General features: G+C 40.7%; 2 protein-coding genes across 6 annotated transcripts in view; one reads left to right on the plus strand and one right to left on the minus strand.

Moving 5' to 3' along the window:
* The first annotated feature begins 2174 nt into the window (after window positions 1–2174).
* On the plus strand, window positions 2175–16269 carry CDV3 (CDV3 homolog (mouse)). 4 transcript variants are annotated; one of them, XM_014956939.1, is made up of 4 exons: window positions 2175–2258; window positions 4390–4526; window positions 5572–5734; window positions 13976–16269. In XM_014956939.1, the coding sequence occupies exons 1-4, from the start codon at window positions 2248–2250 to the stop codon at window positions 13998–14000; spliced, it is 336 nt and encodes a 111-aa protein (XP_014812425.1). In that variant the 5' UTR covers window positions 2175–2247; the 3' UTR covers window positions 14001–16269. The 4 variants fall into 4 exon arrangements, with proteins under 4 accessions (XP_014812425.1, XP_014812424.1, XP_014812427.1 ...); XM_014956938.1 differs by lacking the exon at window positions 13976–16269 and adding an exon at window positions 6899–12624; XM_014956941.1 differs by lacking the exon at window positions 13976–16269 and adding an exon at window positions 7080–12624.
* A 1860-nt stretch (window positions 16270–18129) lies between these two features.
* The window catches only part of TOPBP1 (topoisomerase (DNA) II binding protein 1), a 49067-nt gene continuing 39694 nt past the window's right edge, over window positions 18130–27502 (minus strand). Inside the window, exons 19-28 of one of the 2 annotated variants that reach the window (XM_014956962.1) lie at window positions 27364–27475; window positions 26530–26722; window positions 25476–25702; window positions 24276–24439; window positions 23245–23359; window positions 22547–22710; window positions 21507–21647; window positions 19647–19736; window positions 19040–19201; window positions 18130–18369 (exon numbers count right to left, since the gene is read on the minus strand). In XM_014956962.1, coding sequence (XP_014812448.1) covers window positions 18226–18369; window positions 19040–19201; window positions 19647–19736; window positions 21507–21647; window positions 22547–22710; window positions 23245–23359; window positions 24276–24439; window positions 25476–25702; window positions 26530–26722; window positions 27364–27475 — 1512 coding nt within the window. In that variant the 3' untranslated portion in view covers window positions 18130–18225. The remainder of the gene's footprint in view (window positions 18370–19039; window positions 19202–19646; window positions 19737–21506; window positions 21648–22546; window positions 22711–23244; window positions 23360–24275; window positions 24440–25475; window positions 25703–26529; window positions 26723–27363; window positions 27476–27502) is intronic. The other variant, XM_014956961.1, reaches the window with a different exon arrangement.

Raw genomic sequence — 27502 nt, forward strand, 5'->3', positions numbered from 1 at the left:
CCATGCGGGCGCCCTCGGCGGCGCGGAACCTGGCGGGTCTCCCCGGAGCCTGAGGCAGGCGGTGCTGCTCCTCGGGAGGAAATCCCGGCCCGGTTCCGACCCCAGCGGGCTCCGGCCGTGCACCGCGTCTTGTGTCCGCCTGTGGAGGGTGGGGGAAGCGGGGGGGCTGGTGCCCGGTCTGTGGCTTCGGTGCTGCCCAGCCCTTCCCGGTGTCTGGGCGCTGCCGCAGGGTAGCGGCCGGTACCGGGGATCTGTATCAGGTGCCACCTGGGCGTGTGGCCTGTGGACCTTAGCGATAAGATCCCCCTGGCTCTGCAGGCAAAGTACGCCGAGCTCTTTGCCTTTCTGCCAGGAAGGATTTTACTGCCAGTGACCTTTTTTATTTTTTTATTATTATTAGTCTTTTTCTTGGTACCGTATTAGAGCAAAATGACGAGAATGCCAGGGAAGCTTAAGTGCTTGTAGTGGAGTTAGTGCCTTACAGCTGGCCACGCTGTACATCTTAAAATTCGTTTTAAGAAATCATAGAATGGTCAGAGTTGGAAGGGACCTTCAAGATCATCGAGTTCCAACCCCCCTGCCCTGGGCAGGGACACCTCCCACCAGACCAGGTTGCTCCAAGCCCCATCCAGCCTGGCCTTGAACCCCTCCAGGGATGGGGCAGCCACAGCTTCTCTGGGCAACCTGTTCTAGTGCTTCACCACCCTCACAGGAAAGAATTTCTTTCTGGTATCTAATCTAAATCTCCCCTCTTCCAATTTAAAACCATTGCCCCTTGTCCTGTCACTACACTTCCTGGCAAAGAGTCCCTTTCCAGCTCTCTTGTAGCTCCCTTCAGATATTGGAAGGCTGCTATAAGGTTTCCACGGAGCCTTACTCTGCTATTTCCTAATGTTGTTTAACCTGGGGAGCTTGATACCTGCACTAACTTTCCAAGTAGACCAAGGTCAGTGGTAGTCTTTCAGCTGCTCTTCTGCTCGCTTGATTATAAATAAAAAAATAATCTGGTTTTCACTGAAGCTTGTACTTGGATTAGAAATAAGGATCATTAAATGTGAAAAGGTACATTAGTTTGGAAACTGATGTTTCCATGGAGATAGGGATATAAGAAATCTAAAAGACTCGAAAGCTGTAGACTCGTGGTTTGCCAAAAGACTGAATCTTCAGCAGGCAGCACAGTAACGTAGTGTAGAAGGTCCTAGGGCAGGGCATTTAAAAGAAGCTGTGTTAGCAGCTGTTCAGTAGAAGGGGGCCTATACCATTGGCAGACCTTGCTTGCAGGTCTTTGTACTTAAAGTAATATAACTGCATTTCATGTAGAGCGTAGGAATTACGTAAACTGCTAATTAGGCTGTATGTGTCCTAAAGCTGTGATTAGGAACATAGGAGGGCTGCCTATCTTTTCAGGTCCATTTATGGCTTACCTTAATAAACCCAAAACCTGCTGATTACACACTAGGACACCATTGGCTCCACTTAGGTGTGTCCCTCTTTCCCCAAACATGTAATCAAACACCCGTTTAAAAACCTTAAAAGGGAGTTCTCCAGTGACTAGTATTCTACTATTTTTGTGTCCTAACATTGCTGTGGTTTTGAAACTAGCTTTTTGACTATTATAAAAACATTAAAAAAAACAGGAAAGACTGTGAATGTGAAAAAGTACCAATATTAATCTATGTCAGAAATCCACTGTAAGCCATTCCAAATGGTCTTTACTGCTTGGCTTATGAAATAGGTGATGGAAAAAGAAATCTAAAGCTTCATGTGCATTCAAGCTGTCATAACAGCTTACTGTTAGTAAAAGGGAGAGGTCTTGCCCTTGTATTTCCCTGGTCTTGACTGCACAGTCCTGTTCCCTACTTTGTGTTGTCCCTTGACTTTCCACTGGATTTTTACTGAGATGATGTGGTTTTCTTTCACTTGAATGACTTTTTTGCTGGGGCATTTCTTAGCTGTTCTAGTGAGTTAAAATCAGCTCACAAGTGCATCCTGGATGACGTAGAGTAAGTTAGAGGAGGAGGGCATGGGATCCTTTCCCATGTTGGCAGTGGTGCACATGGGTTTGTTTCCTGTGGAATGGCACCTTCATCCTTAGTTTTCTTTGTATTTTCTTGGTTACATTTTCTGCTTTCAGTGTAAAGAAGGTAACAACTTACATTTTTGTTTCTCTTCTTACAGGAAGAGGATGATTGGAAGGAGTTTGAGCAAAAGGAAGAAATTGATTATAGTGGTCTTAGAGTTCAGTCCATGCAAATAAGGTACTACTTTTGGTTTTTTTTCCCCTCTCTCTTAATACGACCATTACCTGTGTTGAAAAAGTATGTTCTTTCTTCAGAGCTGCCTCTGTGGAGTCCAATTAAAGAGATGTTTGATATGTTTCTGCTGGTATAAAAGTTTGCTGCAGGGTAACTTAAATGTGACTGTTCTCTGCTGATGTTCTCCTTATTTTCTAAATCTCTGTTGATACTCTAGGTCTATCTGTTTTGGTTGGGACTCAAATTTTTATTACAAATGCCTACCATTCCCCTCCCTAAGGATGGTAAAGTAGGAATTTCTCTTGAGAGAGGAGTGCAGGATAGTAATTCCCAGTGACCCTTCGAGCAGTCAAATGATTATCTGATGCAGTCTATTCAGCATCTCAATTTGGGGAGTGAATTCCTGAACCGTTAACATTTTTATTTCAAAACCACAAAAATATAGTTGGTAAAACTTAGTGTCTCACGACAAGATTCCAGAGGACTGCATATATGAGTCTCATCCAAGATTCTTTCTTTGATTTTTTTCATTAGATTGTTCCTGTACTCTGGTCCAAAGTCAGTCTACTTAAGCCTGTCCTGGTTAAGAACAATGTTTAATCAAAAATCCTTTTTCTGACCTCGGTCTTAGACTGAGAATGTCACATAATCCTCATTGTCCAGGTATTGACGATGTTCAGAATAATGCCATCTTACCTGCAACCAGTGCAATAGATGCTTTCTTCACTGTTTGAGCAGGTCTTATGTGTTCTTTGATTTTATTTTTTTTTAACACACACCCACACCACACCCCCCTTTTGGTTAACTAGTCCTTTTAGGCCATTTGAACGTTTTTGGTCCACAAACTCACCGTACCATTGAAGTGTCACAGTGGATAATTACATGTCTGAATGGACAAGTAACAAGTGGGCTGCAGCTTCACAGTACTAGTGCTGTTTGTTTGAAAAGTGAGTACTTTGGTTTTCCAGACAAAGGCCATCATTCTGAATGCTTTTGATGCTGTGACAGATTTTCAGGGATGTGGAAAGTTGTGCTGCAGAATTCTGTGACCACTCAGTTAATGGGTTCAAGGGGAGAGTGAAGAAGTAAATAGAAGAAAAACCCACTGGAGGTTATGAATTATCTAGCTGTGGACATCTCTTTGCTGAAAATAAGACATGGTATCAGGGAGGGGTGGGATGTTGTGTATACTTTGTTCTAGGTATTCTGTAGGCATCTGCTTTTGACTGTAGTTTAAAACCAGATAGTGATGTGTTTAGGCCCTTGGTCCAGCTTACAATGATTGTTACTGTATTGGGATGAACAGTGAAAGGCTGTTTAATTTTTAGAAAAAATAGGTCTTTTTAACTGTTGTCTGATTATTACTTATACAGAAAGCTTACCTGATTGTGATTAGTAGGATTTGGTGTATTATAAACTATTGTATTCACACTTTGCTGCTGCTGTTCAGGTCGGTGTCTCGGGATTTTTAACAGCCTTACCCTCCATGTATGTCCCATCATACCACGCAGCTTTCTGTAGTAGCTTTGTCTACCAAATTATTTTTGAGACTCTGACTATTTCTATGCAAAATAAAATAGTCTAAATTAAATACAATCAGGCTTATACAGGATATATCTTTAAAAATGGCATATGTTTCTCCATTTTTTGATTGCTTGCTCAAAAAAAAAAATCTGAGTTTGTTTGCAGGTTATATTTATATGGGTAATATAAGAGTGTTTCTCAGGTGGTTGTGGTTTTCGGGAAAGGGAGCTCAGGACTTGAGTTCTGTCACTACAATTTCTTCCTCTTGGCTAAAGCATTTTATGGAAGCTGGACTTAGCCCTTTCCTGCTTTATCTTTGTATTGCTTCCAAATGAAAAGTCCTTAAGCTCAAAATAAGAAATCACTTTCTTTGATCACTCAGTACACTTTGAATTTGGCTTTTTTTTAAAGCACTTTTTTCCTTCTCAATGGGCAGGTTGTGTAATAGTGTGCCAAAAATTCTTCAGCTGGAAGTACTGATACAGTGGTTACAGGGCCACTGACACAGGTTCAGTACAGTAGCTGTGAAGTCTTATCTATGGCATTTGTGTAATCTCTGGCAAGTCTTAAACCCCTGTTTGTGAAATGCTGCTTACAATTTCTTTTATAGTGAAAAAGAAGATGATGAAAGTGAAAAAAGAGAAGAACCTGGTGACAACTGGGAGGAGACTGGTGGCGGTGTAGACAGATCATCTGGTCCTTGGAACAAGTCAGCTCCTGCACCAGCACCTGTCGTTGAACCAATTGGTAAATTTAACTCAGAGTTGTTGCTTTTTCCAGTCAGAAAAGCTGCTCAGAGGGTAGAGTTCAAGGAGCAGTTCCTATTCAGGCAGCTTTTAACATACTAATGGCTTGTTTGACATGGTAGCAAATGAGGAAATTTTCCTGTAAAGGGATCTGAGGAACAGAATTGATAGTACTGTCAGATACTTTAAATAAACATGAATGGAGGGGGTTTTATATCTGACTTTAAAAGGCAGGGAGAGAAGCATGCTGTCTTTGAAGGAGATCCCTCTACACTGTGATCTGCAAAATACCTGTTGGAAACATTTCTGTTAATCTACAGATACTGCTTTGACAATTAAGTAGATGTTTAGCCACCATCTGATGTCTGATATGGCAGTTCTTGAGTAGGGTTCCATGGTCATTGTTATGCTTTTCAAACCAGTTCTAGGGTACAGAGATTGTGACATCGCAAAATTGATTCTTTAATTGGGATAGGACTTCAGTTTTGATTAAATAGAATTCGTTGGCAGCAGCAGAGATAAACTACTTAGCTGTCATCTGAGTTCAGACTATTCTCTTCCATTGAGAAATTTATTGAAAAGTGGCCTGCTCTGTTTTCTCATGTTTGTACAGGCAAGCTGGTAAAGTTGATTAATAAGTGTTATTTCATTGTAGATTATTGCCTTAAAACAACTAGTTGGATATTCTCATCTGTATGCAGAGAGATGCTTTAAATAAGATTTGGCAAATATATACTTGTTTGTTTAAATCTCTAGTTTTAAATGTAAGCTGCTAATAAATTGCAAATAAGAAACATGAAGTCCTCATCAGTGATTTTGATTCCTGAAATTTTGTGAAGCAATACACCGGAGCCACATTTTAATCTGACTACTAAGTATAGGTTAAATTAGGTGATGCCTGATTTCTTGTCTAAAATATTGGCTTTCCCAGCTTTAAAACATGCAAAAGCATACTTCTGAGATGCTTTTCTTCTTTGGGTGGGGCGAGGGGGTTGAGATACGAATGCACGCTTATTCTCTTGTCTAAGTCTTGTTCTTATTACCAGTTACAGAACCCCCAGAACCAGTTCAGACTGGTGGTGTGTACAGGCCGCCCGGTGCCAGGGAGGGCGGCAGGCCCCGGAGAGCACAGCAAGGACCACCAGAAATCTATAGCGACACGCAGTTTCCATCACTGCAGTCCACCGCCAAGCTTGTAGACAGTCGAAAGTAAGTACCTTCTATTAGCTCCCTAAGAGACATATTTTAACTGCCTTCTCTAAGTTCTTGCTTTGTTTTAGGGCTTAAGCTTGAATCTTTCCACAGAGGAAAAAAATTAATGAAGAAATTACTCTGTATGGCAAAGAGATACAGTTAAGACCTCTCCCGTATTTTCCAATTCTGGGAAGGGCTTTCCATGATGTAACTTTCATAGGCCATAGCCCAGTGAGATAGCCAAACAAGGCTGCCAGTTGCCTTACCTAATTGACTTACTGAAAGATTTCCCTAAAGCACAATATTTCCACTCTTGACAGCATCAGGTTCCCTGCTGAGGGAACAAGCCATGGTGAGGCTCTCGTTACCATCAGTAGACAGGAGTAAGATGTCCTGAGCACACCGCCTTCTCATTAGAGATGTGAAATTAACTTAAATGGAGGAATGGGATTTAACACAAATACAAATCAATAAACTTGCTGTCTGAGCTGTAGTTTACAATGAGGACATCCATCCCCCCCAATTTTGCTGAAGTATTTGGTATTTTGTGATGCTGAAGACTTAAGTCTCACCCTGCTTTTGAGCCCTGATCTTTCCATAACCTCATTCCCTACAGAAAAGATAGCTGGGCTGATACCTAATGAACTTGGGGTTTGTTTTGGTTTTTTTTAGTGTGGGTCTTTTTTTTTTTCTGCTTGCTGTGTTACTGACCAATACAGTCTAGCAGAAGCTGCAGAAGCTTTGTTCCTTCTTATGTTTGGGATTTTGGTTGGGTTTCTTTTTTTTGGTGTGATTTTGCTTGGCAAATGAGACATGCTGTCATTGATGCTTTAGGATTTGAGCAGTGTAAATTGAGCTAAGGTGAAATTCTGAGTGAGCATTCTAAAAATGGAGTTCTGCTTTCTGAAACCTATTTTTCATAAATGCATTTAAATTTACCTTTGAGAATGTTAATATTGAAATTTAGAATGTCATCTGAATTGTACTGGGTAATGAGCCTTGATGCTGGAGAGTTTTTACAAGATTTGCTTGGGAATGTTTGGCTGTTCTGTTAAAACTCTAGATCTTAGTGTTCTGTGTTCATAATGCTGTTGTTGGGATGGGGTGGAAATCAACTAGAAATTCACAATTCACGAGCTAGTGATAAGATATTTACTGATTACATTTATTTTCCCTTAGGGATAAAGAAATGGAGAAGAGCTTTGAAGTAGTAAAACACAAAACTAGAGGTAGGGATGAGGTGTCAAAAAACCAGGCACTTAAACTTCAGCTAGACAACCAGTATGCTGTGCTTGGGGATCAGTAGAGCTGCATACACATTACAATTAAGGAATGCTTTTTTGGTAACCCTTCTACTAAGGTAACTAAACTACAGCTAACGGCTATGATGAACATGCCACCTTATTTCTGCTGGATCTACTGCAGCAAGTGCAGACTACTTTGACGTAAGTGATTGGTTCTCCTGCACTATGGAAGCAGAATATGTTACAACTTCTCCATTGGATATGGGGCAAAGTAATGTAAATGATTGAACAAGAGTCATCAGTGTTCTTTAATTGCTCAGAAAGATACCTACAGCCAGTGGTCATTTCAAAATCTTTTTATGTTCAGATACTGAGCCTTCGTAAAGGTTGACTACCTCAGACTTGCTGCACTCATTGTGGACACCATGTGGATCACAACTTCTGGAAGAGAAGGTTACAGCTGTTTTAGTGGCCATCTGAAACTTGAAACCAGCTCTACTGGATTCCTGTCAGAAATCCTGCAGAAGTCAGCCATTTGGTTCCAATTTGCTATAACAAAGATTTAAGTGACCTTAATGACAAACCTATTCTGTTCCCCTTCTGAGGAATCCTGTCACGTGTAGCCATAGCCTAATAGAGACTTCTGGAGCGTACCATACCACTCATCCTACCCAAGTATAACAGAGCTGTAGTTTGTTTACCTTTTTAGATAGCTGTACTGAAGTAACTGCAAAACAAGTTAAAACCCAGTCAGTATCACATATGAGGAATGTTGGGTTTGAATGGTCTGTTTGCATTAGCCATTTTCACAGTTGTCTAAGTGTATTTTTTTTTTCGTTCTCCACAAAAAAAAAAAGCCTGCCTTGTTTCTGGTATCAAATTGCAGTATATTTAAATAATGATGAGATGTTGTAGTGAAGTAGGGTTTATTTTGTTTTTTTTGTCATGAGGTTTGTCTTTCTCACCCTGAAGCACTAAGATTGAAGAGTTTTGATTTGACACAGAGGTATCCAAGCTCCAACTACAGTCTTCAGAATTTCTCTTTTAAAAATGAGATACATGGCAGTAGGAATGCTAGATAAACATTTCTCCTCTATTAAAAATAGTTATTTGTTTGTTGAAGGGTAATGGTTACTTGATAACCAAAGTAACTTAGTATGCAGAGGGGTAACTAAAGCTGGTAAGCCTTATTTGTTTGGCTACTTCTGTGAAGCATGCAGGCTTTTTGAGGCAGAAATCCTCTGAGTAAAACTCGTAAATGGTGTTTATTCAAAGTCAGGAAGTTTAGTGATAGAGGAAGGCAGCGACTTCTCTAAGTTGTTGTCACCTCTGACTTAATTTGGGGAAGTAGGCAAAAGGCACTGATACAGTGAGAATATTGGACATTGCCCCTAACTGATTCGATGAATGAAACCCGTCAAGTACCAAAAGTGTCCTGCTGTAACTGTTTTTCTCTTCTCTGAATTCTTACACCAGAAGCAAAACGAAGTACAATAGCGGCGTGCTCCAGTGTTGAGGTTTCTCAGAGTAAATGCCAAAAAATAGACCCAACATCTACGAGTTGCCAATGGCAAGATAAACAAGGGAACAAAACAAAATAAAACTTGCTTATGTGTGTGGGAGTACTGTGTATGTGCAGAAGATGAGGATAGTGCAGGAATGGCCTCGTTGGGTTCCCTTTGACTAACTGCTGACTCGCTTTAAATCTGCTTCTCTGAGGCCAATGGGAATTTTGCTGTTGGCTTCAGCGGGGCTGGGGTTTCCCCTGGTTCTTTTGTGCACAGACTAAAACTGGCCTTGCCCTTGCAGAGTTAACTGTCTCTAAAACTTCTGCTAAAAGCTGCTATTAAAGAGAGGGCTCAAGAGACTATTCTTAAAGGTGGAGACTTCATTTGGAAACAAAACACCACTGAAAGACTGATACCGATACCTTGGACTCTGAGCCATGTATCTTCCTTGAAAATACGTTGTTGCCAGCAAAACTGTTGATTTGTCACTGAAGATTTCTGTGGAATTCATGGTGAATGGACATGTCGCTTGATGTGGTAGAAACATGAAATCTTAAAACGCTTTTCCTGATGCTCTATGAATTGAGTTTTAGTCTACTGTATGAAGAGTAGATGAGACTGTCCATTGTACCGTCTTTATTTGAGGTTCTGGGCATGAATTCTGGCAGTTCAAGAAAACCCTGTAACAGTTTCAAATGAAATAAAATGGAAATATACATGGATTCTGGAGTCTAATGAATCTTTACCTTTAGTTCTAGCTTGTGACTCTACAACAGCTGAGGAAATGCACAGCATTTGGATCTGTTAAAGGGCAGGCCATGAAGTGGGTAGTCAGCCTTATGGTCAGGGGGGCTATGTTTAAGAGCTTACAGCATTGCATATTAACATGACTTTTATTTATACATTGAAATCTAGGTTGCTACCAGGCAGAGCGTCCTCTCACTCCCACCATATAGGACTGGTTTGAGATTGTGAATGAAAGATGAATGAAGCTTTGATTTGCTTTTCACTTGAAAGTAGCTCTGATAAATTAAAGAAAAAAAAAAAAACATAACCCAACCCCAAACCTCTGGTTTGCTGTCACTACTCTACTGATAAGTAGAGGTTATTTTGGGGACTTACTGAGTGTTCCATTCCAGGTTCTTTCTGGAGGCATAAAGGAAAAAAATTAGAAATGCAGCAGGTTTCTGTAGTACAAAATGTTAAACTGTTTTAAAGTGTTTCTTGTGTTAAATATCGCTGCCAGCAACTATCAAAATGCCAGTCATCAGTAACTTCCTTGTAACAATTAATTGTTCTGCATGCCTCAGGTTTTCAAAGTCAGTTCTCTGTGGAAGCTCAGTCTGGTTTTGAGGCTCTGAAGTCCAACTCTATCTGGTTTGTTGTTGCATTCATTCAAGGCATGCTAAGAATGTCATTTCATTCCTTCAAAATGCTTGTTGAAGGCTCATTCCATAAATGAAGGATTGTCAGTTGTAGAAAAGAGATTCTTGATGCCAGTTGGTAAAAACGCAGTTGTGTGGTGCTTCAGGAACTTCCTGACCTGTAACAGGCTTTTATGGTGGGTTAGTTATTAACTTCCAATTTAAAGGTTCCATTTTGCTTTCTCTGGCTTAAAATAAAAACACAGCCATAAAGTTATGGATTTGCTAGTAGAACATTTTAATGTCTAGTATTTGCTGGGAAAGGAACAACTTGGGTTTGTGGTTCTCAGTGATAAGGTTACTTAAGGAATGTTAAAATGCCAAAAACTAGATAATTTTAATAAACTTGGAGTTCCCAAATGCCCGTTATATCAATATGGCATCTGTATTTACTTGAGCTGATGATAAATGTAGGAGAGGATTAGTTTTGCCCCTCCTCACCTCCCTGGCCAAGCTGTGCCGTGTTTAGTCTCATTCACAAATGAAGAGGAATTGACAAGTACAAGCATGTCTCCTGCTCCTTCAGTTTTGTCTCTGTACCTTTATCAGTCATGTCCCAAGTAACTCTCTTGCAAAACTCACAAACAGATGCATTTTTAATGGTACAACTTGTGTTAGGGACTAAGGGATCTGGTGTTTGCATCTGTTGGCTCTTGGAAACTCTTGCAGCAGCAGGGCTGGGACACCTGTGCTGTTCAGGTCAAGTAAACACAATTTAAATTTGATAGCGCTGCACATCTTGGAGTTTGCTTTATCTGAGCTTTTGCTTGTACCTTTTTGTCTTTCTAATTTCAGCCCGGTTGAGCAGTTTTAGACTTGCCTTTCTGTCAAATACCATGACTAAAATGGAGCAGAGATTCTTTTTTTAGACTAATCGAGCTTCATGTGCTTAAAAGGTGCTTATTTACAAGGTAGTAATATTCTTTCCAACATTGACACAGTCAGAGAAATGAATACCTCATATTTTACATGACCAATTTGTATCAGAGGCCCAAGAAACTAAATTTCACCAAAAAATACCCCAAGTACTTAAAAATCTTCATGAATAGCCACAATCCAGGTTTCATTGCCTGACTGTAATTTACTTCCCACATTGTCCCCTCTGTTGTCAGCTTTTAATTTCACAAGTTGGTTTTAATGGTAAATAGTGGTTTTATTTGGGGAATATAAGAAAATCATAACATGCATATTTGAATTTCAGGCATATAAATTAGGTATGTACAAAGGGGGAGGAAATCTGACGTATTTGTCAATATATTCAGAAAAAGTTAAGTCACCTTGTCCGTATTGAGGCTAATATGAGAAGCTGCAAGCTGTAGCAGATGGAAGAAGAAATGACAGCAAAAAGCAGAACTGAGGAGTCCGATATTGGTTTGGACAAGTCATAACTATCATGGATCTAGAGTTTGGCTTCTGAAGCACCAAGTGTAAGTCTGCCATACTCTGGAGTGAAATAGAACAGGAAAGAACTTTTTTTTCTTCAAATGAGGGAGAGTGGACATTGTGCAAATAAAATGCAGGACGTAGAAGCAGCGAGGGATTAGGGAGGCCATTTTCTAAATTCTAGTATTAAACATGTAGCCTGAGGTAGGGAGTGGAGTGTCAGGAGTTGGACAGGAGGAGAAATACTGCCTGGGGAAGCACCGCTTTCACAAGTGACAGATCCATCTGACTGTAAATCAGCAATACTATTTGAAGTTCAGTACTTGGGGAAGGCATCCCATTTTATTTTTTTTCCTTTAAAAAAAATAAAAAATCAGGAAAACCTGTCTAGAGAGAAAGTAGAATTGTGCATTGGTGTCAAGCTGTCTGACCAGTTCCCTAAAGAGAGGACCAAGAAGGACAAGTTCAAGATAGTTCAGCATCTTGATAGGAAATAACTTGTTTCATATTTAAGTAAACTCCTTTTCACTTCTGTGTGATAAAAAGCTGAGACACTGATTCAAATTGCTCTGAAGACATTTCCTTTTTTTGTGAAGCATCTCCTAAGGGTACGTATGTCACGGGTTTATGTTCAGTTGCTTAGAAGGTGTAGCAAGGTTAATGAAGTTCAATGGGCTTAGCCAGAATACAAATATTAAAAATGTATCACAGTATTAATGAATAACCAGAAAAAGTAGCACACCTGGAATACTGGAATGGGAAGTATCATCTAAAACAACTGCGTGCACTGAAAAGAAGCGAGTCCATTTTGTAGCAAGAGCGTAGGACCCAGAGAGTGGGATTTGGCCTTGGATTTCTGCTGAGCTGCTGTGTTAACTTCAAGGAATTTAGTTTCACGTTGCCTCAGTTTCCCCAGCTGTACCAAAAAATCCCTACAACCTACCTCACAGGGGTGTTGTGAGGCCAAAGCTGTTCTTTGTCAAGGGCTGGGGCTGATGGAAGGTGCTACACAGGATTTAAAATCTTTATTAAAAGATCTTTATATTAGCTTTCATTACAGTATTTTAAAACTACTTTATGAAAGGCTTATTTCTACAGAATGTAATATACGTTCTATTTAAGTATTATGTAATTAGACTCATTTTAGTGTGTACGAGTAAGGGAAAAGTTCAGGCTGAGCACTCTTAACTGGTATTTCCTCTCTTTTAATTATCTGTGCAACCCAAATGGTATATTAATATGAGGCTTTTTGGTTTTATGTGGGATACATTAAAATCAATATGGCTACACTTTGTAAACCCCATGACTGAAATAAAATCCTGCTCGCAGTCAATAGCTATCTCTTACAATGTGGCTGATTTGAAGTTTGTTCAAGTTATGTGAACTAGAAATGTTCACTCCTGAAAGTGTATGTTTGTGTCAGGCTACTAAGTGGTATTTTGTAGCAGGAATGCAGTTTTCTTCTCCTCTGCACATGGAAATACACATTTGTCCTATTCTTCATCCTTTCCTTGAAGTAGCGTGCAGGTACAATGGAAATTAGAGAGACTAATCTTAACTTCAAAGCTTCTAAAATCTGGTATTAAGGCAGGCTATGCCACGTGGAAACACACATTTGTCCTACTCTTCATCCTTTCCTTGAAGTGCAGGTACAATGGAAATTGGGGAGAGAGACTAATCTTAACTTCAAAACTTCTAAAATCTGGTATTAAGGCAGGCTATGGAGGAAAAAGGTGAAGGGAACAAACCAAAGGGAAATAGTTGCCCATGGAGAGGTTTCTGTGAGGTGGATGAAGGACAGAAATGATCAGAAGACATAAAGGGAACAAAACAAAGGGAAATAGTTGCCTATGGAGAGGTTTCTGTGAGGTGGGGTGGATGAAGGACAGAAATGATCAGAAGACACGAGGTAAGAGGGGTAAGGCAGAGGGATAGGTAGGAGAGGAAGGAATACAGCTACAGAGGAGATTACCCTATTTACTGTTATCTCCTGTTTTATCAGTTAACTGCAGCTGAAGGAAGATGAAGAAATAATTTTTATGAATATGCCCTTGTCTGTTGTTGCTGGTGATTTCAAGGTTCATTGCTCAGCTCTTACCAATAGAAGCAGAGAGCACAATGGTGGCCTGCACGCAGGCAAATGGGACCTCTGGTGGGTACTGGGCAGAGATGAGGCCCAGCAGCTATCTTCTCCTACTGGTATTTTTATCATTGTGGCACCTCTAAGACAGTTGTTAATGTGCATCAGCCATGACAATTCTCTGTCAGAAATGATTACTGTTACATTTCAAGAGAATATTGCAATTGCTTCAGAGGAAATGTTTAACTAGCTGAATAATAAGTATTAAAGAATAACACGGGGTGTTTTTGGAATACTTACGGTGATGATGATGACAAGTGATCAACAGAGTGGTAGGTGGCCTAAAATGACTTTGAGGTATATATCCTGTTACATGATGGGGAGGAGAAATACTTTTCAGAGGTATATTATCTATTCTTTTCTCCTCAACAAACTAAATGGTCCTAACTGGCTTTCCAACTACGAAGAGCTGCTTCTTCCGCTCTCTCATTGTTTCATTCCCTGTATTTAACATGTCACTTTTCTTAAGGTGCTGATGGAACAGCAAATACTCACGGAGGACCTCTAAGAGAAATACATGCTGTAATATTTTCCATATTGTTGTGTCTTTAATACAGCCTAACATCTTACTCGCTTTCTTGACTGCAACTACACATTGAGCAGATGTCTTCATCAAGCTGTCCATGGTGATGCCTAGATCGTCCCCTTGAAAGATCACAACTAATTCAGAATCCACCAGAGATGTATGAGTGGCTTAAAGCCTTTCCAGTATTCATTGCCTTAGGTTTATTTTCTGTTGCCATTCACTTGCCCCCGAATTGCCAAGTTTACAGAGGTAGTTACCTCACCCTGGCAATCACCATCGTCCCCAGTGCTGACAAACCTAGGAACTGTCTATGGGCATTGGCTTTTTACCATCTGATATACTGAAGTCTTCAGTTTCATGTATATAATTCACTCTTCTTACCCGTGATTACCATGGCATGCTATTACTTTTACTCAGTCTGACCTTTTCTGTTCTGTTTCATGTCTATTATCTATATTGAACTTTCTTTCTAGCTCAGTTCTAGCATTGAATCCATTGAGTTATAACTGCTGGTTATAATGTTGTCATAAGCTTCCTTTCTTTAAAATTAAAATAAATCCCTTATGGTTGTACATACTCTGAAAGAGATACAGAATAACAAAATGATTCAAACCATAAAACCAGGCTGATAAAAGAGAACAAATGCATTAAGAAACAGGTAAAACATACATGAGACCGATCTCCCAGAGCTTAGTGGTTTCAGTGGAGTTACTTCGGTCACTTGAGATCAGTTTCATTAAAACTTGATTTGAGACCTTCTCACTTGAAGTCTAGATACAACAGCCAGAATTGAGCACAAGGGAACAAGTGCTGTAGTAAAATTGTTACAAATTTCTGGGTTACCCTGCTCTTTGTGGCAGAGACCAAGCAAGTGCATTACGTGGTCTCCAACCAGCAACGAAATGGGCTCAGCCACGCTTGCTCTAACAAACCTGGTGTAGTGTTTAACTGGACACTGAAATTAGATAAAATTGTCAAATTGGGGCTGAGGTGTTTGGTTATTTTTGGGGGAGCGAGGGGGGAATAGAGCAGGTTCAGCAACACCTGACAGTTAGACTGTAATGCTTCCTACCCTCTCCCTCTCATCTAAGAGACTCCTCTGTGCTGCTACACTCACCAAAGCCCTGACCTGCCACTGTAAATCCTTTCTGTGTTACTAACCACCCAGTAACCTTCAGGACTGACTAGTTCTCTGACTGGGAACTGTGTCTTTAATCTGGGAATGAGGTAAAAGGTAAACTGGCATGACAGCGTTTTCTAGATAATTGGGCCTGCTAATTTATATTTTTTTTTCTGCAACTCAACACCCAGCAAAAATCTCCTGATTTGACCTCCTTTCACCGTAGAGTATTACCTCCTCCTTTCATTCATCTACATTATTACCACGCCAAGGATTTCTAGTCAGGTGCCTGAATTATTCACCACTTCCTTAGAAAGCAGTTTCAAAAAGCAAGAACTGCCTCTTGATCATGCTGTATTTCTTCAGTTAGGGCTCTAGCATCACAAACGGGGCTCCAGCTGTTGCAAAATTGCTCAGCAAGTCAATTTCCTTGAATTTAAACCTAGACCATCAAGGGCTACACCTGAGCCTAATTCCCACAGAGCGCAGCAAAACCAAGGCAGTAGCACTGGTCCCAGTACAACACAGTTCAGCTAGGAAAAGGAGCAGGGTTGCACGACTGGTAACGTGCGAGCTCAACCACAACTGTCTCACCTGGACAGCAGGGTCTAGCCTAAAGCGTTTTTATTTTTTTAATGAAGAGATATCTCTGCGAGCAAAAAAAAAAAACCCAAAAAAATATGAACCTGAATTTGCTTTCAACAATGTACCAGAATGTCTCACCACCAGACTTAACCCGAAAAAATGAAGATCAAGCCACTTGAGTGTTTATTGTAGTGCAAAAGAAAGGATGATGCTGGCTGGGTGGGAAGATGGTTGGTTGGGAGCCCACTGAGCACAGCAGGAACTGTTTCAGCAGAGCACAGTATGATCTGAGAATCCCTGTGTGGCCCCCACAGTTAACGCAGGAACCTAATGGTGCCTGTATATTTATATAATTATATGTTTATAGTCATAATTTAAAGTTCAAAACCCGAACTATATATATATATATATTTTGTCAGTAGATTTTTTTACCCTGGTTTACCTCTCGTGGCTTCTGCATATGACAACTTCTAACTGTGCAGTGCACACACCCGTTGTTGTCCTTTTGTCCCATGTTAAGAGTAACGGTATCGAACTCTGTAAAGCACTTTTGTGATGTTTCCTGTGAAGAAAGCTGAAGTAAATAAATTTAACAGCACCAACTGAACTTACACCTCCAAGTTTGTCTCGCTGTGGTTGTGTTCACCCTTCTCTTTGGTGACAGGGTCACAGACAGCAACGTGTGTGTCATTTAGAGATGGCTGGGGAACAGGTAGTGCTCAGAGCCCGTTACTGGTTCCACTGGGGGCTGGGGTGTCTCATTTCTGCCCTTCTCCCTTGCCCCCAGGATTCACAGCAGCTACAGGAACCCAGCCTCCCAAGACTTCTTTAAAGCTTAGGCAAGTGGGTCAGGGAGTGGTTTCATATCTGTAAAGTAGGAACAGCAGCACTACCCTTCCACAGCAGCTGCTTCTGAGGACTGGGAAGAAGGAAAAAAATATAATAAAGTCACAGGAGCCTTAGGTCTCACCTACTAATATCCACATCCATTTAAAATACTTGCAATGCAAAGCATTTGGAGGTAGAACAGAGAATTGCCAGTGCAATGTCACATTAATTCAAAATGTGATTTAAGGCAGTAACAGCAGCCTTACTGATGTCTGACATCCATCCACAGATGGCAAAAAGTGTCAAGCTGTTAAGATCAAGAAAAGCAAAGCACATGGTAAGACTGTAGTCTCTGCTCCTCGACACAGCCATCTTGCCACAGCCTAAGCCCCCACTGAGAGGGGCACAGATCTCACTTTTTGAAAAGAATCAAATCCCTCGCATTCATTGGCATCTTTCAGCCCTTCCTGACAATCCCTTCAGGTCACCCCGACAGCGGGTTGCGGAGCTCACTGACAAAACCTCCACTGCACTGAAGTAGGAAGCAGAAAGCAGAGCCTTGCACATAAAGACAAGCTGCTTTCCTGTTCTCTCTCACCTGGAGACTCCCACTGCCCCTCATCCCTTGCCCCCAGCAGCAAGGGGTTAGTTCTCCCCCAGCCCAGAGCAACATTCTCCAGATTGCACGGGGCTTAGATGCTCCTGGCTCTTCCTTTCTTGTATCTGCAACTGATACTGATGCAAAAACTTTCTATAAAACACAGCACTCAGCAGCTAGAAAATAGAAGTAGAATATAAACCCCCTTCAAAACAATAAAGAAGTAAATTAAATATACATAACATCTTTAAAGTCTGTTTCTCCAGACCACTCCACTGGTCCTGTGCAACTGGAAGTTGTGCTTTTCTGTTCCAACAGGCTGCAGTAATCCCAGCTGCTAAAATACAGCTCTTCAGATTTCAGAAGCACACACTTTTACCCGACTAATGCACATCATACAGTGAGCTCAGTAAATAGAGGCTCAGACCCTGTAATTACTATAAAAAAAAAAATAATCAAAGAGTTTGTCATACATTGTGGCTGGCTGACTAAGATGATTTCCAGCTGCTGGAAACTCAACAACTTTGTTCTCCCTCTGGTTCCTGCAGCAGACTCAAACAGGGAGCACAGTCAGATAAAACCTCTCTTCAAACTGAGTTGGTTCTACGTTGGCCGAACAGATTCATCAGCACCTCAACAGCCCCTCTGCTTTACAGAAATAATTTATTACACCCTCTATTAGTACAAAAATTTACAAGCCAGTTCTCTTTGTCCAGTTTCCCCATTTGCCCTTCAATAGAAAATACCAAAAGAGGAAAAATTCGTCTAAAATCTAAGTCCATTACTATGTGAGAAATGCAACAGAATTATTATGTCAACTGGCACTTTCCCCACAACACACAGATAAAAGATGCGATAAGCATCTCACAAAGAAATTTCTTAACTATTATTATCCAATGGTGTCCCTAAATAAAATCATTAGTGGGACAGTTGGAACATTTTGGAGATAAAGTATTTTTTTTTATGAGCTCTTGCCTATTTTTAGATGCTACTGGTAAGCAAAGCAATCTTTCCTAGGAATAGTATGTTAAAGTTATTTTAATCCCAGGACAAATTAGAAGTGAAACTCAAAGCTTTTAATTTTTGTGGTAAGAATGAAAAAATATAAATATGAATTTAAAAATGTACACGTTAAAAGCACGGAATTTGCTTAGTGTATTCTGGATCGCTTGACTCTGCTCATTGCTCCCGGTGCTTTTCTTTTCTGGGATAATCCAGTTTCAAGTCCTGTGTTACTCTGAAGGTAAGACCCAGCTTCTGGCAGGCAGTAAGACTCCATTGGGGGAGGTGGATCCTTCAATAGAGGAAATAAAAAAAAAAAAAGTGGTTTAGCTCAAGTCTTTGTTTAGCTCAAGAAGTTTCTGAGAAGAAACAGCTCATTAATTTTCTAAAATTGAAAATAACAAACATCACACACCTACGTTATGAACACATTTTGCAAGCTCCCTACCCTGCCACAGATCCCACTGCCAGCACCAGAACAAGTCATGTCCTAGCAGTTAAGATGTGAGGCCACGGATCAAAATACTCAGGATTAGAACATTCGTGGCCACAATTGCTGGCAAAAGAGGCACAGGACCAGTACAGCACTGGTCCCTTTCAGAGGGTTCATAGAATTGCCCAGGCCGGAAGGGACCTCCAAAGGGCATCTAGTCCGACCCCCCCGCAGTCAGCAGGGACACCCCCAACTAGACCAGGTTGCCCAGGGCCTCATCGAGCCTCTCCTTGAATATCTCCAGGGAAGGGGCCTCAACCACCTCCCTGGGCAACCTGTTCCAGTGCTCCACCACCCTCACAGTGAAGAACCCTCTCCTAATCTCCAATCTAAATCTGTTCCCCTCCAGCTTGAAGCCATTGCCCCTTGTCCTGTCACTGCAGGCCTTTCTAAACAGGCTCTCCCCAGCCTTCCTGTAGGTGGCTGGGGCTGAGTGAAGGGCACTGCTGAGACCTCCTGGCAAGCACACCTGGATGAGGTAGTCAGCGATGTACTCCGGTTTCAGGCAGTTCACTCCTTGGGCTGCCGCCTCTGCTACGTCAACCCTGGGGTCATCTGGCTTCAGCTTGCTGAAGTCAGCAAAGAGGTGAGTCGCTTCTTTAAAGAGAGACACAGAATGGCCAGGAAACACCTACAAATTAAAACACCATAGACAAGAAGGAGTTTGGTAAGACACATGCAGTCCACGACCTATAATTACCTTGTTAACTAGCAAACTAATGGGAAAGAAAATACCATGTACAGCTGCATTCTGTACCATCGTGCGCGTTTCAGGAAGGGTGATCCTTCTCATCAGAGCAAGGCACAGAAGCTCCCACCTCAGTTCTCACCAGCACTACTGACTTGTGTGACCTCAGACAAGCTGCCCCTGCCTGACCACATGCCAAATGAAGATGACAGAGCTTTTTCCTTCCACCCTTTGACCATGAGTCAGCTATCCTGTGTAAGCAGTTCTGCTGGTTAAGTCCTTTTACTCACATAGAAAATGCCCAGCATTTCTCCAACAGAAAGGAGAATAAAAAAAAAACCCAACACAAACCTACATGTATTTAATTATTTTTCAAAAAGGTACCTACTTTTGCTCCTCCTGACTGAAGAAGGCGCCTGAATCCTGCTTCCTTGGTTTGGTCAACATTCAGGATCACTTTCCAGCCACTGAAAGCTCCCTAGATAAAAGATTCAATTTCGTCAAAAGTATGTTGGTACTAAAAAAGTACAGACACTTAATGGATCTATAATTTGCCCCTTCCATGAATATCCATCAGATGAAGATTTACTATCATCTAGTGTCGTCTTTAAGGGTAAATAGCAGAAAAAAAACTCCACACAATATTGGGCCACCATCGTAGAGTCAGGCAGCTTGCCACCGAGCCCTTTCACCTGCATAGCAAGATGGACAACCCGATCTATGAAAAGATTCTTGGCTATGAGTATTTTTTTTTCCAGAACACCAGGTGCTCATCTACAGAAACGAATTTTAAGAAAGATAGTTACTTGGAAACAACATTTCCCCCCTACCCCCTGCACTATATTCTCTACCCAGTTACAGTAACAGCACCTGGGGCCAACTGGTTGCCTCCTAACAGGGCTCACTCTGGATTCCAAGTAGGCAAGGGGTACAGAGGATTTGTTACAAGCATTCATTTAAAAAGGCTACATGCAAGTCTAGATTTATCCTGATGTGACTGAAACAGCAGTGGTATTTCTACTTTTCAATGAATACTCAACTGCAATGCCCTACTTGAGAGAGGAGTTAAAAGGTTTGGGGGGCCCCAATTCCCATTTTAAAAAGTCTCACTGAAAGACGGCGCAATTTCATAGAATCATAGAATTGTCCAGGCCGGAAGGGACCTCCAAAGGTCATCTAGTCCGACCTCCCCGCAGTCAGCAGGGACACCCCCAACTAGACCAGGTTGCCCAGGGCCTCATTGAGCCTCACCTTGAATATTTCCAGGGAAGGGGCCTCAACCACCTCCCTGGGCAACCTGTTTCAGTGCTCCACCCTGGATTCCAAGTAGGCAAGGGGTACAGAGGATTTGTTACAAGCATTCATTTAAAAAGGCTACATGCAAGTCTAGATTTATCCTGATGTGACTGAAACAGCAGTGGTATTTCTACTTTTCAATGAATACTCAACTGCAATGCCCTACTTGAGAGAGGAGTTAAAAGGTTTGGGGGGCACCAATTCCCATTTTAAAAAGTCTCACTGAAAGACAACGCAATTTGCACCGTAAAAATCACGGAAGGTGCTTTAGGAAAAGTGCAAACTCATGCCATGTTTGAAGCACAACAGTATGCTCACTGCTACAGCCATAAAAATTGCTGTCCAGAGAGCTGCACTCACCTGTACAGCACAGCACAGGACTTTTACCTGTTACTGCCAGTACAGGTCGTGGTTTCCTAGGGAAGCCCAGTCAGGTCAGCTCTTTGCACCATAAAAATCATGGAAGGTGCTTTAGGAAAAGTGCAAACTCATGCCATGTTTGAAGCACAACAGTATGCTCACTGCTACAGCCATAAAAATTGCTGTCCAGAGAGCTGCACTCACCTGTACAGCACAGCACAGGACTTTTACCTGTTACTGCCAGTACAGGTCGTGGTTTCCTAGGGAAGCCCAGTCAGGTCAGCTCCCTCATCAGAGATCTGAAGTACAAACACCATCTTCATGGCCGAGGAACATTTACATACCTAAGTAGCCACATTCCAGCTTTTCCATAAAAAATGAACAATGGTTCAGGAGAAGATTAAGACTTTTAGTATGCCAGCACTAAAAGATGGATTTTTTTAAACAAAACTACTTAACTAGAATATATCCAGATAAGCCATTTTGTTCTTCATAACAAGGCAGGTGACCCGTCCCTGCCAGTTAAGTTATTTCGTTGATGATCCCTGTCCTGTCCACCCACACTGTACAACTTACATGAGTATCTCAATACCTCAACAATACCAGTTTCTTGCCTCCCTTTATGAATTCTTTTCCTCCACCTCATGGCTGCGAGTGCTAGTTTCTTCTGGTTTACATTGATTCCAGGCAAAACATTAAGTATGGAATTACTTCCCCACTCATAATCTTCTTCCTAGAACAATCATAAGCTTGAATTACGATTGCAAAGTCAACATTACCAGCAGAAAACTAAATAAGAAAACTACATCAAAATGGAAACAAAACAAAACAACACCACCCAGAACAAAACCCAACTCACTCTAGCTTTATATATTGATTTTATCTGGCAAAACTATCTAGCTCTAGTTAAAATTAGATATGGCTCTTAATTGCACATACGTATCTAAATCAACTCCTGATTTCTATGACATCAAGTCACATTGTAGACAACCAGATTCCTCTTGCAAAGGAATTCAACAGCAGGGCAAAGCAACCCACTACTCCAGACACCATCAACTCTATGCTTCTGCAGTGTCTTCCAAAACAATGAAAACTGGTTTTGACACACAACGATACGAACCAGTCTGCAGACATTATTTTAAAATTAGCCTGGTCAGTGTAAAAGAATTGCCAAAGCCAGGGGAATTGTGCAATAATGGTCAGGGAGATGAGGAGTTGGAAGAGAGCATTCAAAAATGTTTACATATGTGGTTACAGAGTTGGATCACTTAAAACTATTATGTTCATTTATCGAAAGGATCAGGATTTAAATGCTGATGTAACAAGATCCACATAACTGTAGCTGATACCAATGAGATTTACCAAAAGGTATTCAAGCTTCAATTTTCAGAACTAACTATATAAATACAGGTAATTTTATTTGTCCTATACCAGGAGTTTGGTATGGGACAAGTTTTCAGAGAAAAGTTTGCCAAAAATTTCTCAGACTTTGGATCCTCCAGAAGTCCCAAGGCTTGGGCACCCCAAACTGCTAATTGCTGTTGAGAAGTTAAGTCCTTTCTTAGTAGTGCAAAATAAAAAGAAACACAAAAAGGTACAACATACTAATTTCTCAATAATAAGGTCACATGCCTGAACAAAGCAGCCAGCTCCTCTACATGCCTCCAGGTAGGAACGATGAAGCACCCACTTTCCAGCTGCCATCGAAGCCAAGAATTTTTCATTTCGAAGAGGATGTCCCACAACAATGTGTGTGCAACTTGGATCAAAGCACTGTTTCTCAAGTACTATTCCACCTTTAATTGAGGAATAAATTTGGTTCAAATTATTTAAGGGTTGTGTTGCATCACAGAAAGGATCAACTCAGAGTTACTTGAATTTGGTTAAAAAAAAGTACACTTAACTCAAATTTACATTGAAAATTTTATCATTTTCAAGTGACACAGGCAGAAGCTGTGAAGAAAGGAGAAGCAGTCAGGAAAGAGTGGCTCTGATAAAAATGAAGTGCTGCTCTAACACAGACAGGAATGAGAGAGACACCAGAGGACAGCAGATCCTGAGCACTCTCAATAAGACTAAAGAATGAGGCTGTTGTGGAGACAGCTAAAAGAAAACTGCTAGAAGACAAAACCATTGCTGTTGTATATGGCATAGCTGATTACTCATATAGTAATATTCAAAGAATCACTCACAAGCACAGAAAGCCATAAATTTGAGACCTCCAATCTGATGAGTCATTAACAGAAGCCCTTTCTTTTCCCCAGTGAGCCACAGCTGACTAGACACATACAAACACATACTGTTCTTTGCATTTCACAAATATCTGATACCTAATTCCTCAATCAGATGGCAGTAATCAAATCTTTCTGGAGGATTAAGAGAAGACAGCTGAAATTTACGTTGTTTTTCTGGTTCTTCATCAGCCTTCTCATCTTCTGTAACAGCCTGGAAATACAGTAACAGATTTTGAAAATATGACAGGAAGATTAGGTTGATGGCTGACTACTTCTCTGCCAAACATTCTGGTTTATTTTTATAGTAAGTTTTCTTTTAGCCAGGAAAAGCAGAACCAAACCTGTCAATCACTTGACAAAAAGCTTGGATCTTATCAAATCAGTGTAAGGCTCCTGCTTAACATCCTCTTGGTTCCCCCTTTCTTCAGGGCAGAATTGAACCAACCTGTCATAAAAACGAATCCTTCATTCATATCCACTGAGTGCCAAGTTGAACACATGAAGAAATCATCATCCATCACACTTCCTCGTTCATTCAGACTTCCTATAACTTAGAGGGCCTCTATGCATTTCTGCCACAGCTTATTTACCAACATGACACATCATGCCTCTGAAGACACATAGCTGCTCAAAGTTTGAGTGTCAACAGATTCACTGCAGGCAAAAGACTAAGCTCCTTTTCCTAACCCGTTCCAAGTTCACAATAAAACAGTAGAATTTTAAACCAGGCTTATGGCAGAAAAATAATTTTCTGTTTGTATCTAAACATAAATTCCAGATATCACCAAGGAAACAAAGGCTTAACCTTTTTTCCATCATCCTAACATGGCTGGAGGAGTTTCAAGTAATACACATAGTAAGTCTCCACTCCAAAGCCTACCTCAGCGTTCCAGCAGGAACTAACAGGACAAAAAGCTTTATTTGTCTGAACAAACAAGCTTTATTTATTTAAGCAAACATTGTTTGTTTAAAATCTCAAAAGAAAGGGGGAAAAGAGTAATCCACTTCAAGATTTTAAATGCAGATATTCACCTATCTTATATTTACCATCAAGTTCGAAACTTCTTAAACTGTCACCAAATCTTTCAGAACACAAATAATCATAAATATTTCTTCACAGGACAAACCTTTTCTTTGGGCTGTGGTGCCACAGGAGGGTTAGCCAGTGGGAAAGCAATGCTGGGGGCCTGAGGAGTGGGGATCAAGTGATCTTTAATCGGCGTTTCAGGATCTCTACACGCAGGATTCTTTAGACCTTCCATCAAATCTCCATCCCCAGCCTCAGGAACAGCTGTGAAAGGAAAGCATTTTTGCATGACTTGTCTTCAACTGAACATAATTATGGTTAAAGTAAAAAATAAAATAATTTAAAAAACATAGCTATTGTAAAAGGACAAAACATTACTGCTGCTACAACATGTACCGTTACATTTCATCGTTGCCTTTCATAAAGATGCTCTTCCTGATACCACAAACCACCAACTGCAATATTGCAGGCTAATGTCCCTGGATGCCTTGCTTTGAAAAAAACAAAAACCTCAAATAGCCTAATTTCTTTGGGTAACTGAACTGATTCAGTTGAACCAAAAATCAATTGAATGCATTTAGCTAATTTTCTTCAACCTCCTGTACAACAGGGTCAGTTTTCAGAAAGATTGTTGTCACAAGCAGAGGGAAGGAGTTGGAGGCAGCAGGGACAGAGAACTGGAGGATTCCACCATCTCTCAGGAGGCAGGAATGGGAAGAAAGCAAAAACAGAGTGAAAAAACACGAATATGTTGCTTCCTTAGTCCTAGCAGTAGACTAAAGACTTCAAAAAGAACAGGGAAAATAAATACGGTATTTTCACTGAATCCTAGGCATGTCCATGGGCAACTGTGACACCTATTTTTTGGGCTCATGGGTTATCTTCTTTCCATAGCTCCATTCTTCACCTCTGAATATTTCCACTACAATTAGAAAGATTTTGCTACCAGCATTCCCATTTGAATCCCACTGCATCTACCTGAGTTGTTACCTGGAAACCAGCTGTGGTACCAAAAAAAAAATCTGGAAGCCTTCCTAAAGCTAAGGCAGGCTGTTTCTAGACAAGCACTGCCTTGATGTTTGACCACAAATGGCAAATTGACAGGAAAGCTTCTCTTTAATAAACAGCAACACACAATGGAGCTCAAAGATGTAAAATCGTATTTTTGGCATTCAAAAAGTGCCAACAATGCTCTCTTTTTTTTTTTAAAGTAGAATTCAAACACTACTGTATTTTAAAAATCCCAAAGATCAAATGGATACTGTAGCAAAGAACAAGGATATTGTATTTCTGATTTTACCTATAGCAGCAATCTCTGCATCAGCTAAAGATCCTTTGAAGGCAGACTCATCCACGTTCTTGTTGGCGTTACTCTGCCCCTGCTCAGTGTACTGGGAAGGACTATTGGGCCACTGAAAGTTGCTGACAAGTCTTGCTCTCTCCTCCCTGGCAGTAGGATCGTCCCAGATGATCTGCTCACTCTGGGATGGCTCTGTGTTTATATCTGCGAGTGCCTGACGGGATTGCCTAAGGAAAAAAAGCACAGATACCTTAAATATTCATTTGTTTTACAGAAGACTACCATACTAGAAGGCAATGTGTTAATGACCACATAAACTGTAATGCCCAACTGACATCATTATTCGAAAGCATGGCTGGGAAAGGGGAAAATCTCTGTAAAAAAGCAACTCCCGGCAGCCTAGCTTTGTGAGCCTAACTGTCAGCCTAGCTGAAAAGGGCAACCAAAATATCAGTAGGAGATGTTTTTAATATATGTCAATATTGATAAATTATTCTAAAAAATTCTAAAAATTCTACTCTTTACTGAATCTATTAATTTGCAAATAAACACCAAGCTAAAGGAATAATTTTGCAAGGTTCCCATTACTTTTTCACTGTAGCTCAGCATTGTTAGAGTTCAAATCCCATTCTCTGTTCAGACAGAAAAGACAAAGAAAAGAGAAACATTCACAGAGGTGCTCTGCAGGAATACCTACTGCCTGTATATGTCCTATGTACTGAAAAACTGCAGCATTGCTTTCTTAGAAAATCTGTTAGAACACGAACTAACCCGAAGAGAAAGAAATCAGCTGGCATAATTCAATTCAAAACTAAAAAAGCAGTCATACTATTCTGTGATTTTTTGAAAAACAAGACACCCACTATGGATTAAGATTCTAACTTTATCTAGCACATCCAGTTAAAGATTCTAACTCACAAGAGAAGCAACTTAAGTACATCAGCAGAGAAAGACAATACATCTGAAAACCCTGGAGACCTACTCATGTTTCAATGAATGCCTAAGTATGCGCAGAGAGGGTCAAAATAAGATACTCTGAAACACAAATCAATACCTTAGAGCTTCCAAGGCCCTACTGCGGCCATTTCGCACAGACCGTGTGCTATCAGGAGTAGATGGAAGTCCATCAGAACCGTTCCTTGAAAGGGATCCTCTTTGCCCTTGTGGTTTCACTAGCGACGTGGCAGACATGATCTCCTGCAGCTGCCTCTGGAAGTTCTCCCTCATTTCTAGTGCCTGAGTTAAAACTTAAGAGAAGGAACAACACTCATAGGATCAAGACTGTTATATTGTAACAAGTGAAAAGTAACTGAAATTTCAGTTAACTTCCCCCCCTGCCCTACAAAGACAAGACATTATGGAGAGGGAAAGATATGTAGGAAACATATCTAGGGAAACTACGTATGCCCTGAGTCAGCTATTCCTAGAGGCAAGCAGAAATCTCCATTTGGCTCACTTCTGAATTTTCTCACATGATCTAACTTTTATCCACAATTCCCCAGTTACACATTTGTTTACAAAACCAAAAAGGTATACTCTAAAACACCAATTTGTCGTGTTGAAGATGTAATTCAGTGTATTAAAAACAAAGAAATGGCAATTAAGTAATTTGCAACGGATTATTATGATTCTCTTATCAGCTATCAAAGTCTTTAAAATAGAGAGCAAACTTGCAATGGATTATTATGATTCTCTTATCGGCTATCAAAGTCTTTAAAATAGAGAGCAAACCCCTTTCCACTCATCCAGCAACAATAAGGGCCAGCTGTACTTGACCAGTATAGAAATACAGTACCTAAAGCTTCCAGATTTTAACACTGACCACCTGAAACTGTAAAAGGCTCATTTTGATAGTTTGATGTTCCACAACTATTTTGAAAATATTTACCTCCTTTGGCTTCACTTGTTACAGTTTGTTCTTCCCCTGCAGTGACCACTTCCTTTATTTCATCAGTAGTTATATCACCTTCATCATCATCATCTTCGCCCACCGGAATAATCTAAAACCCCAAAGTTTTTTGCTTTTA

Source organism: Calidris pugnax, unplaced genomic scaffold (genome assembly GCF_001431845.1).
Source record: "Calidris pugnax isolate Ruff unplaced genomic scaffold, ASM143184v1 scaffold351, whole genome shotgun sequence".
NCBI classification, from domain to species: domain Eukaryota; kingdom Metazoa; phylum Chordata; class Aves; order Charadriiformes; family Scolopacidae; genus Calidris; species Calidris pugnax.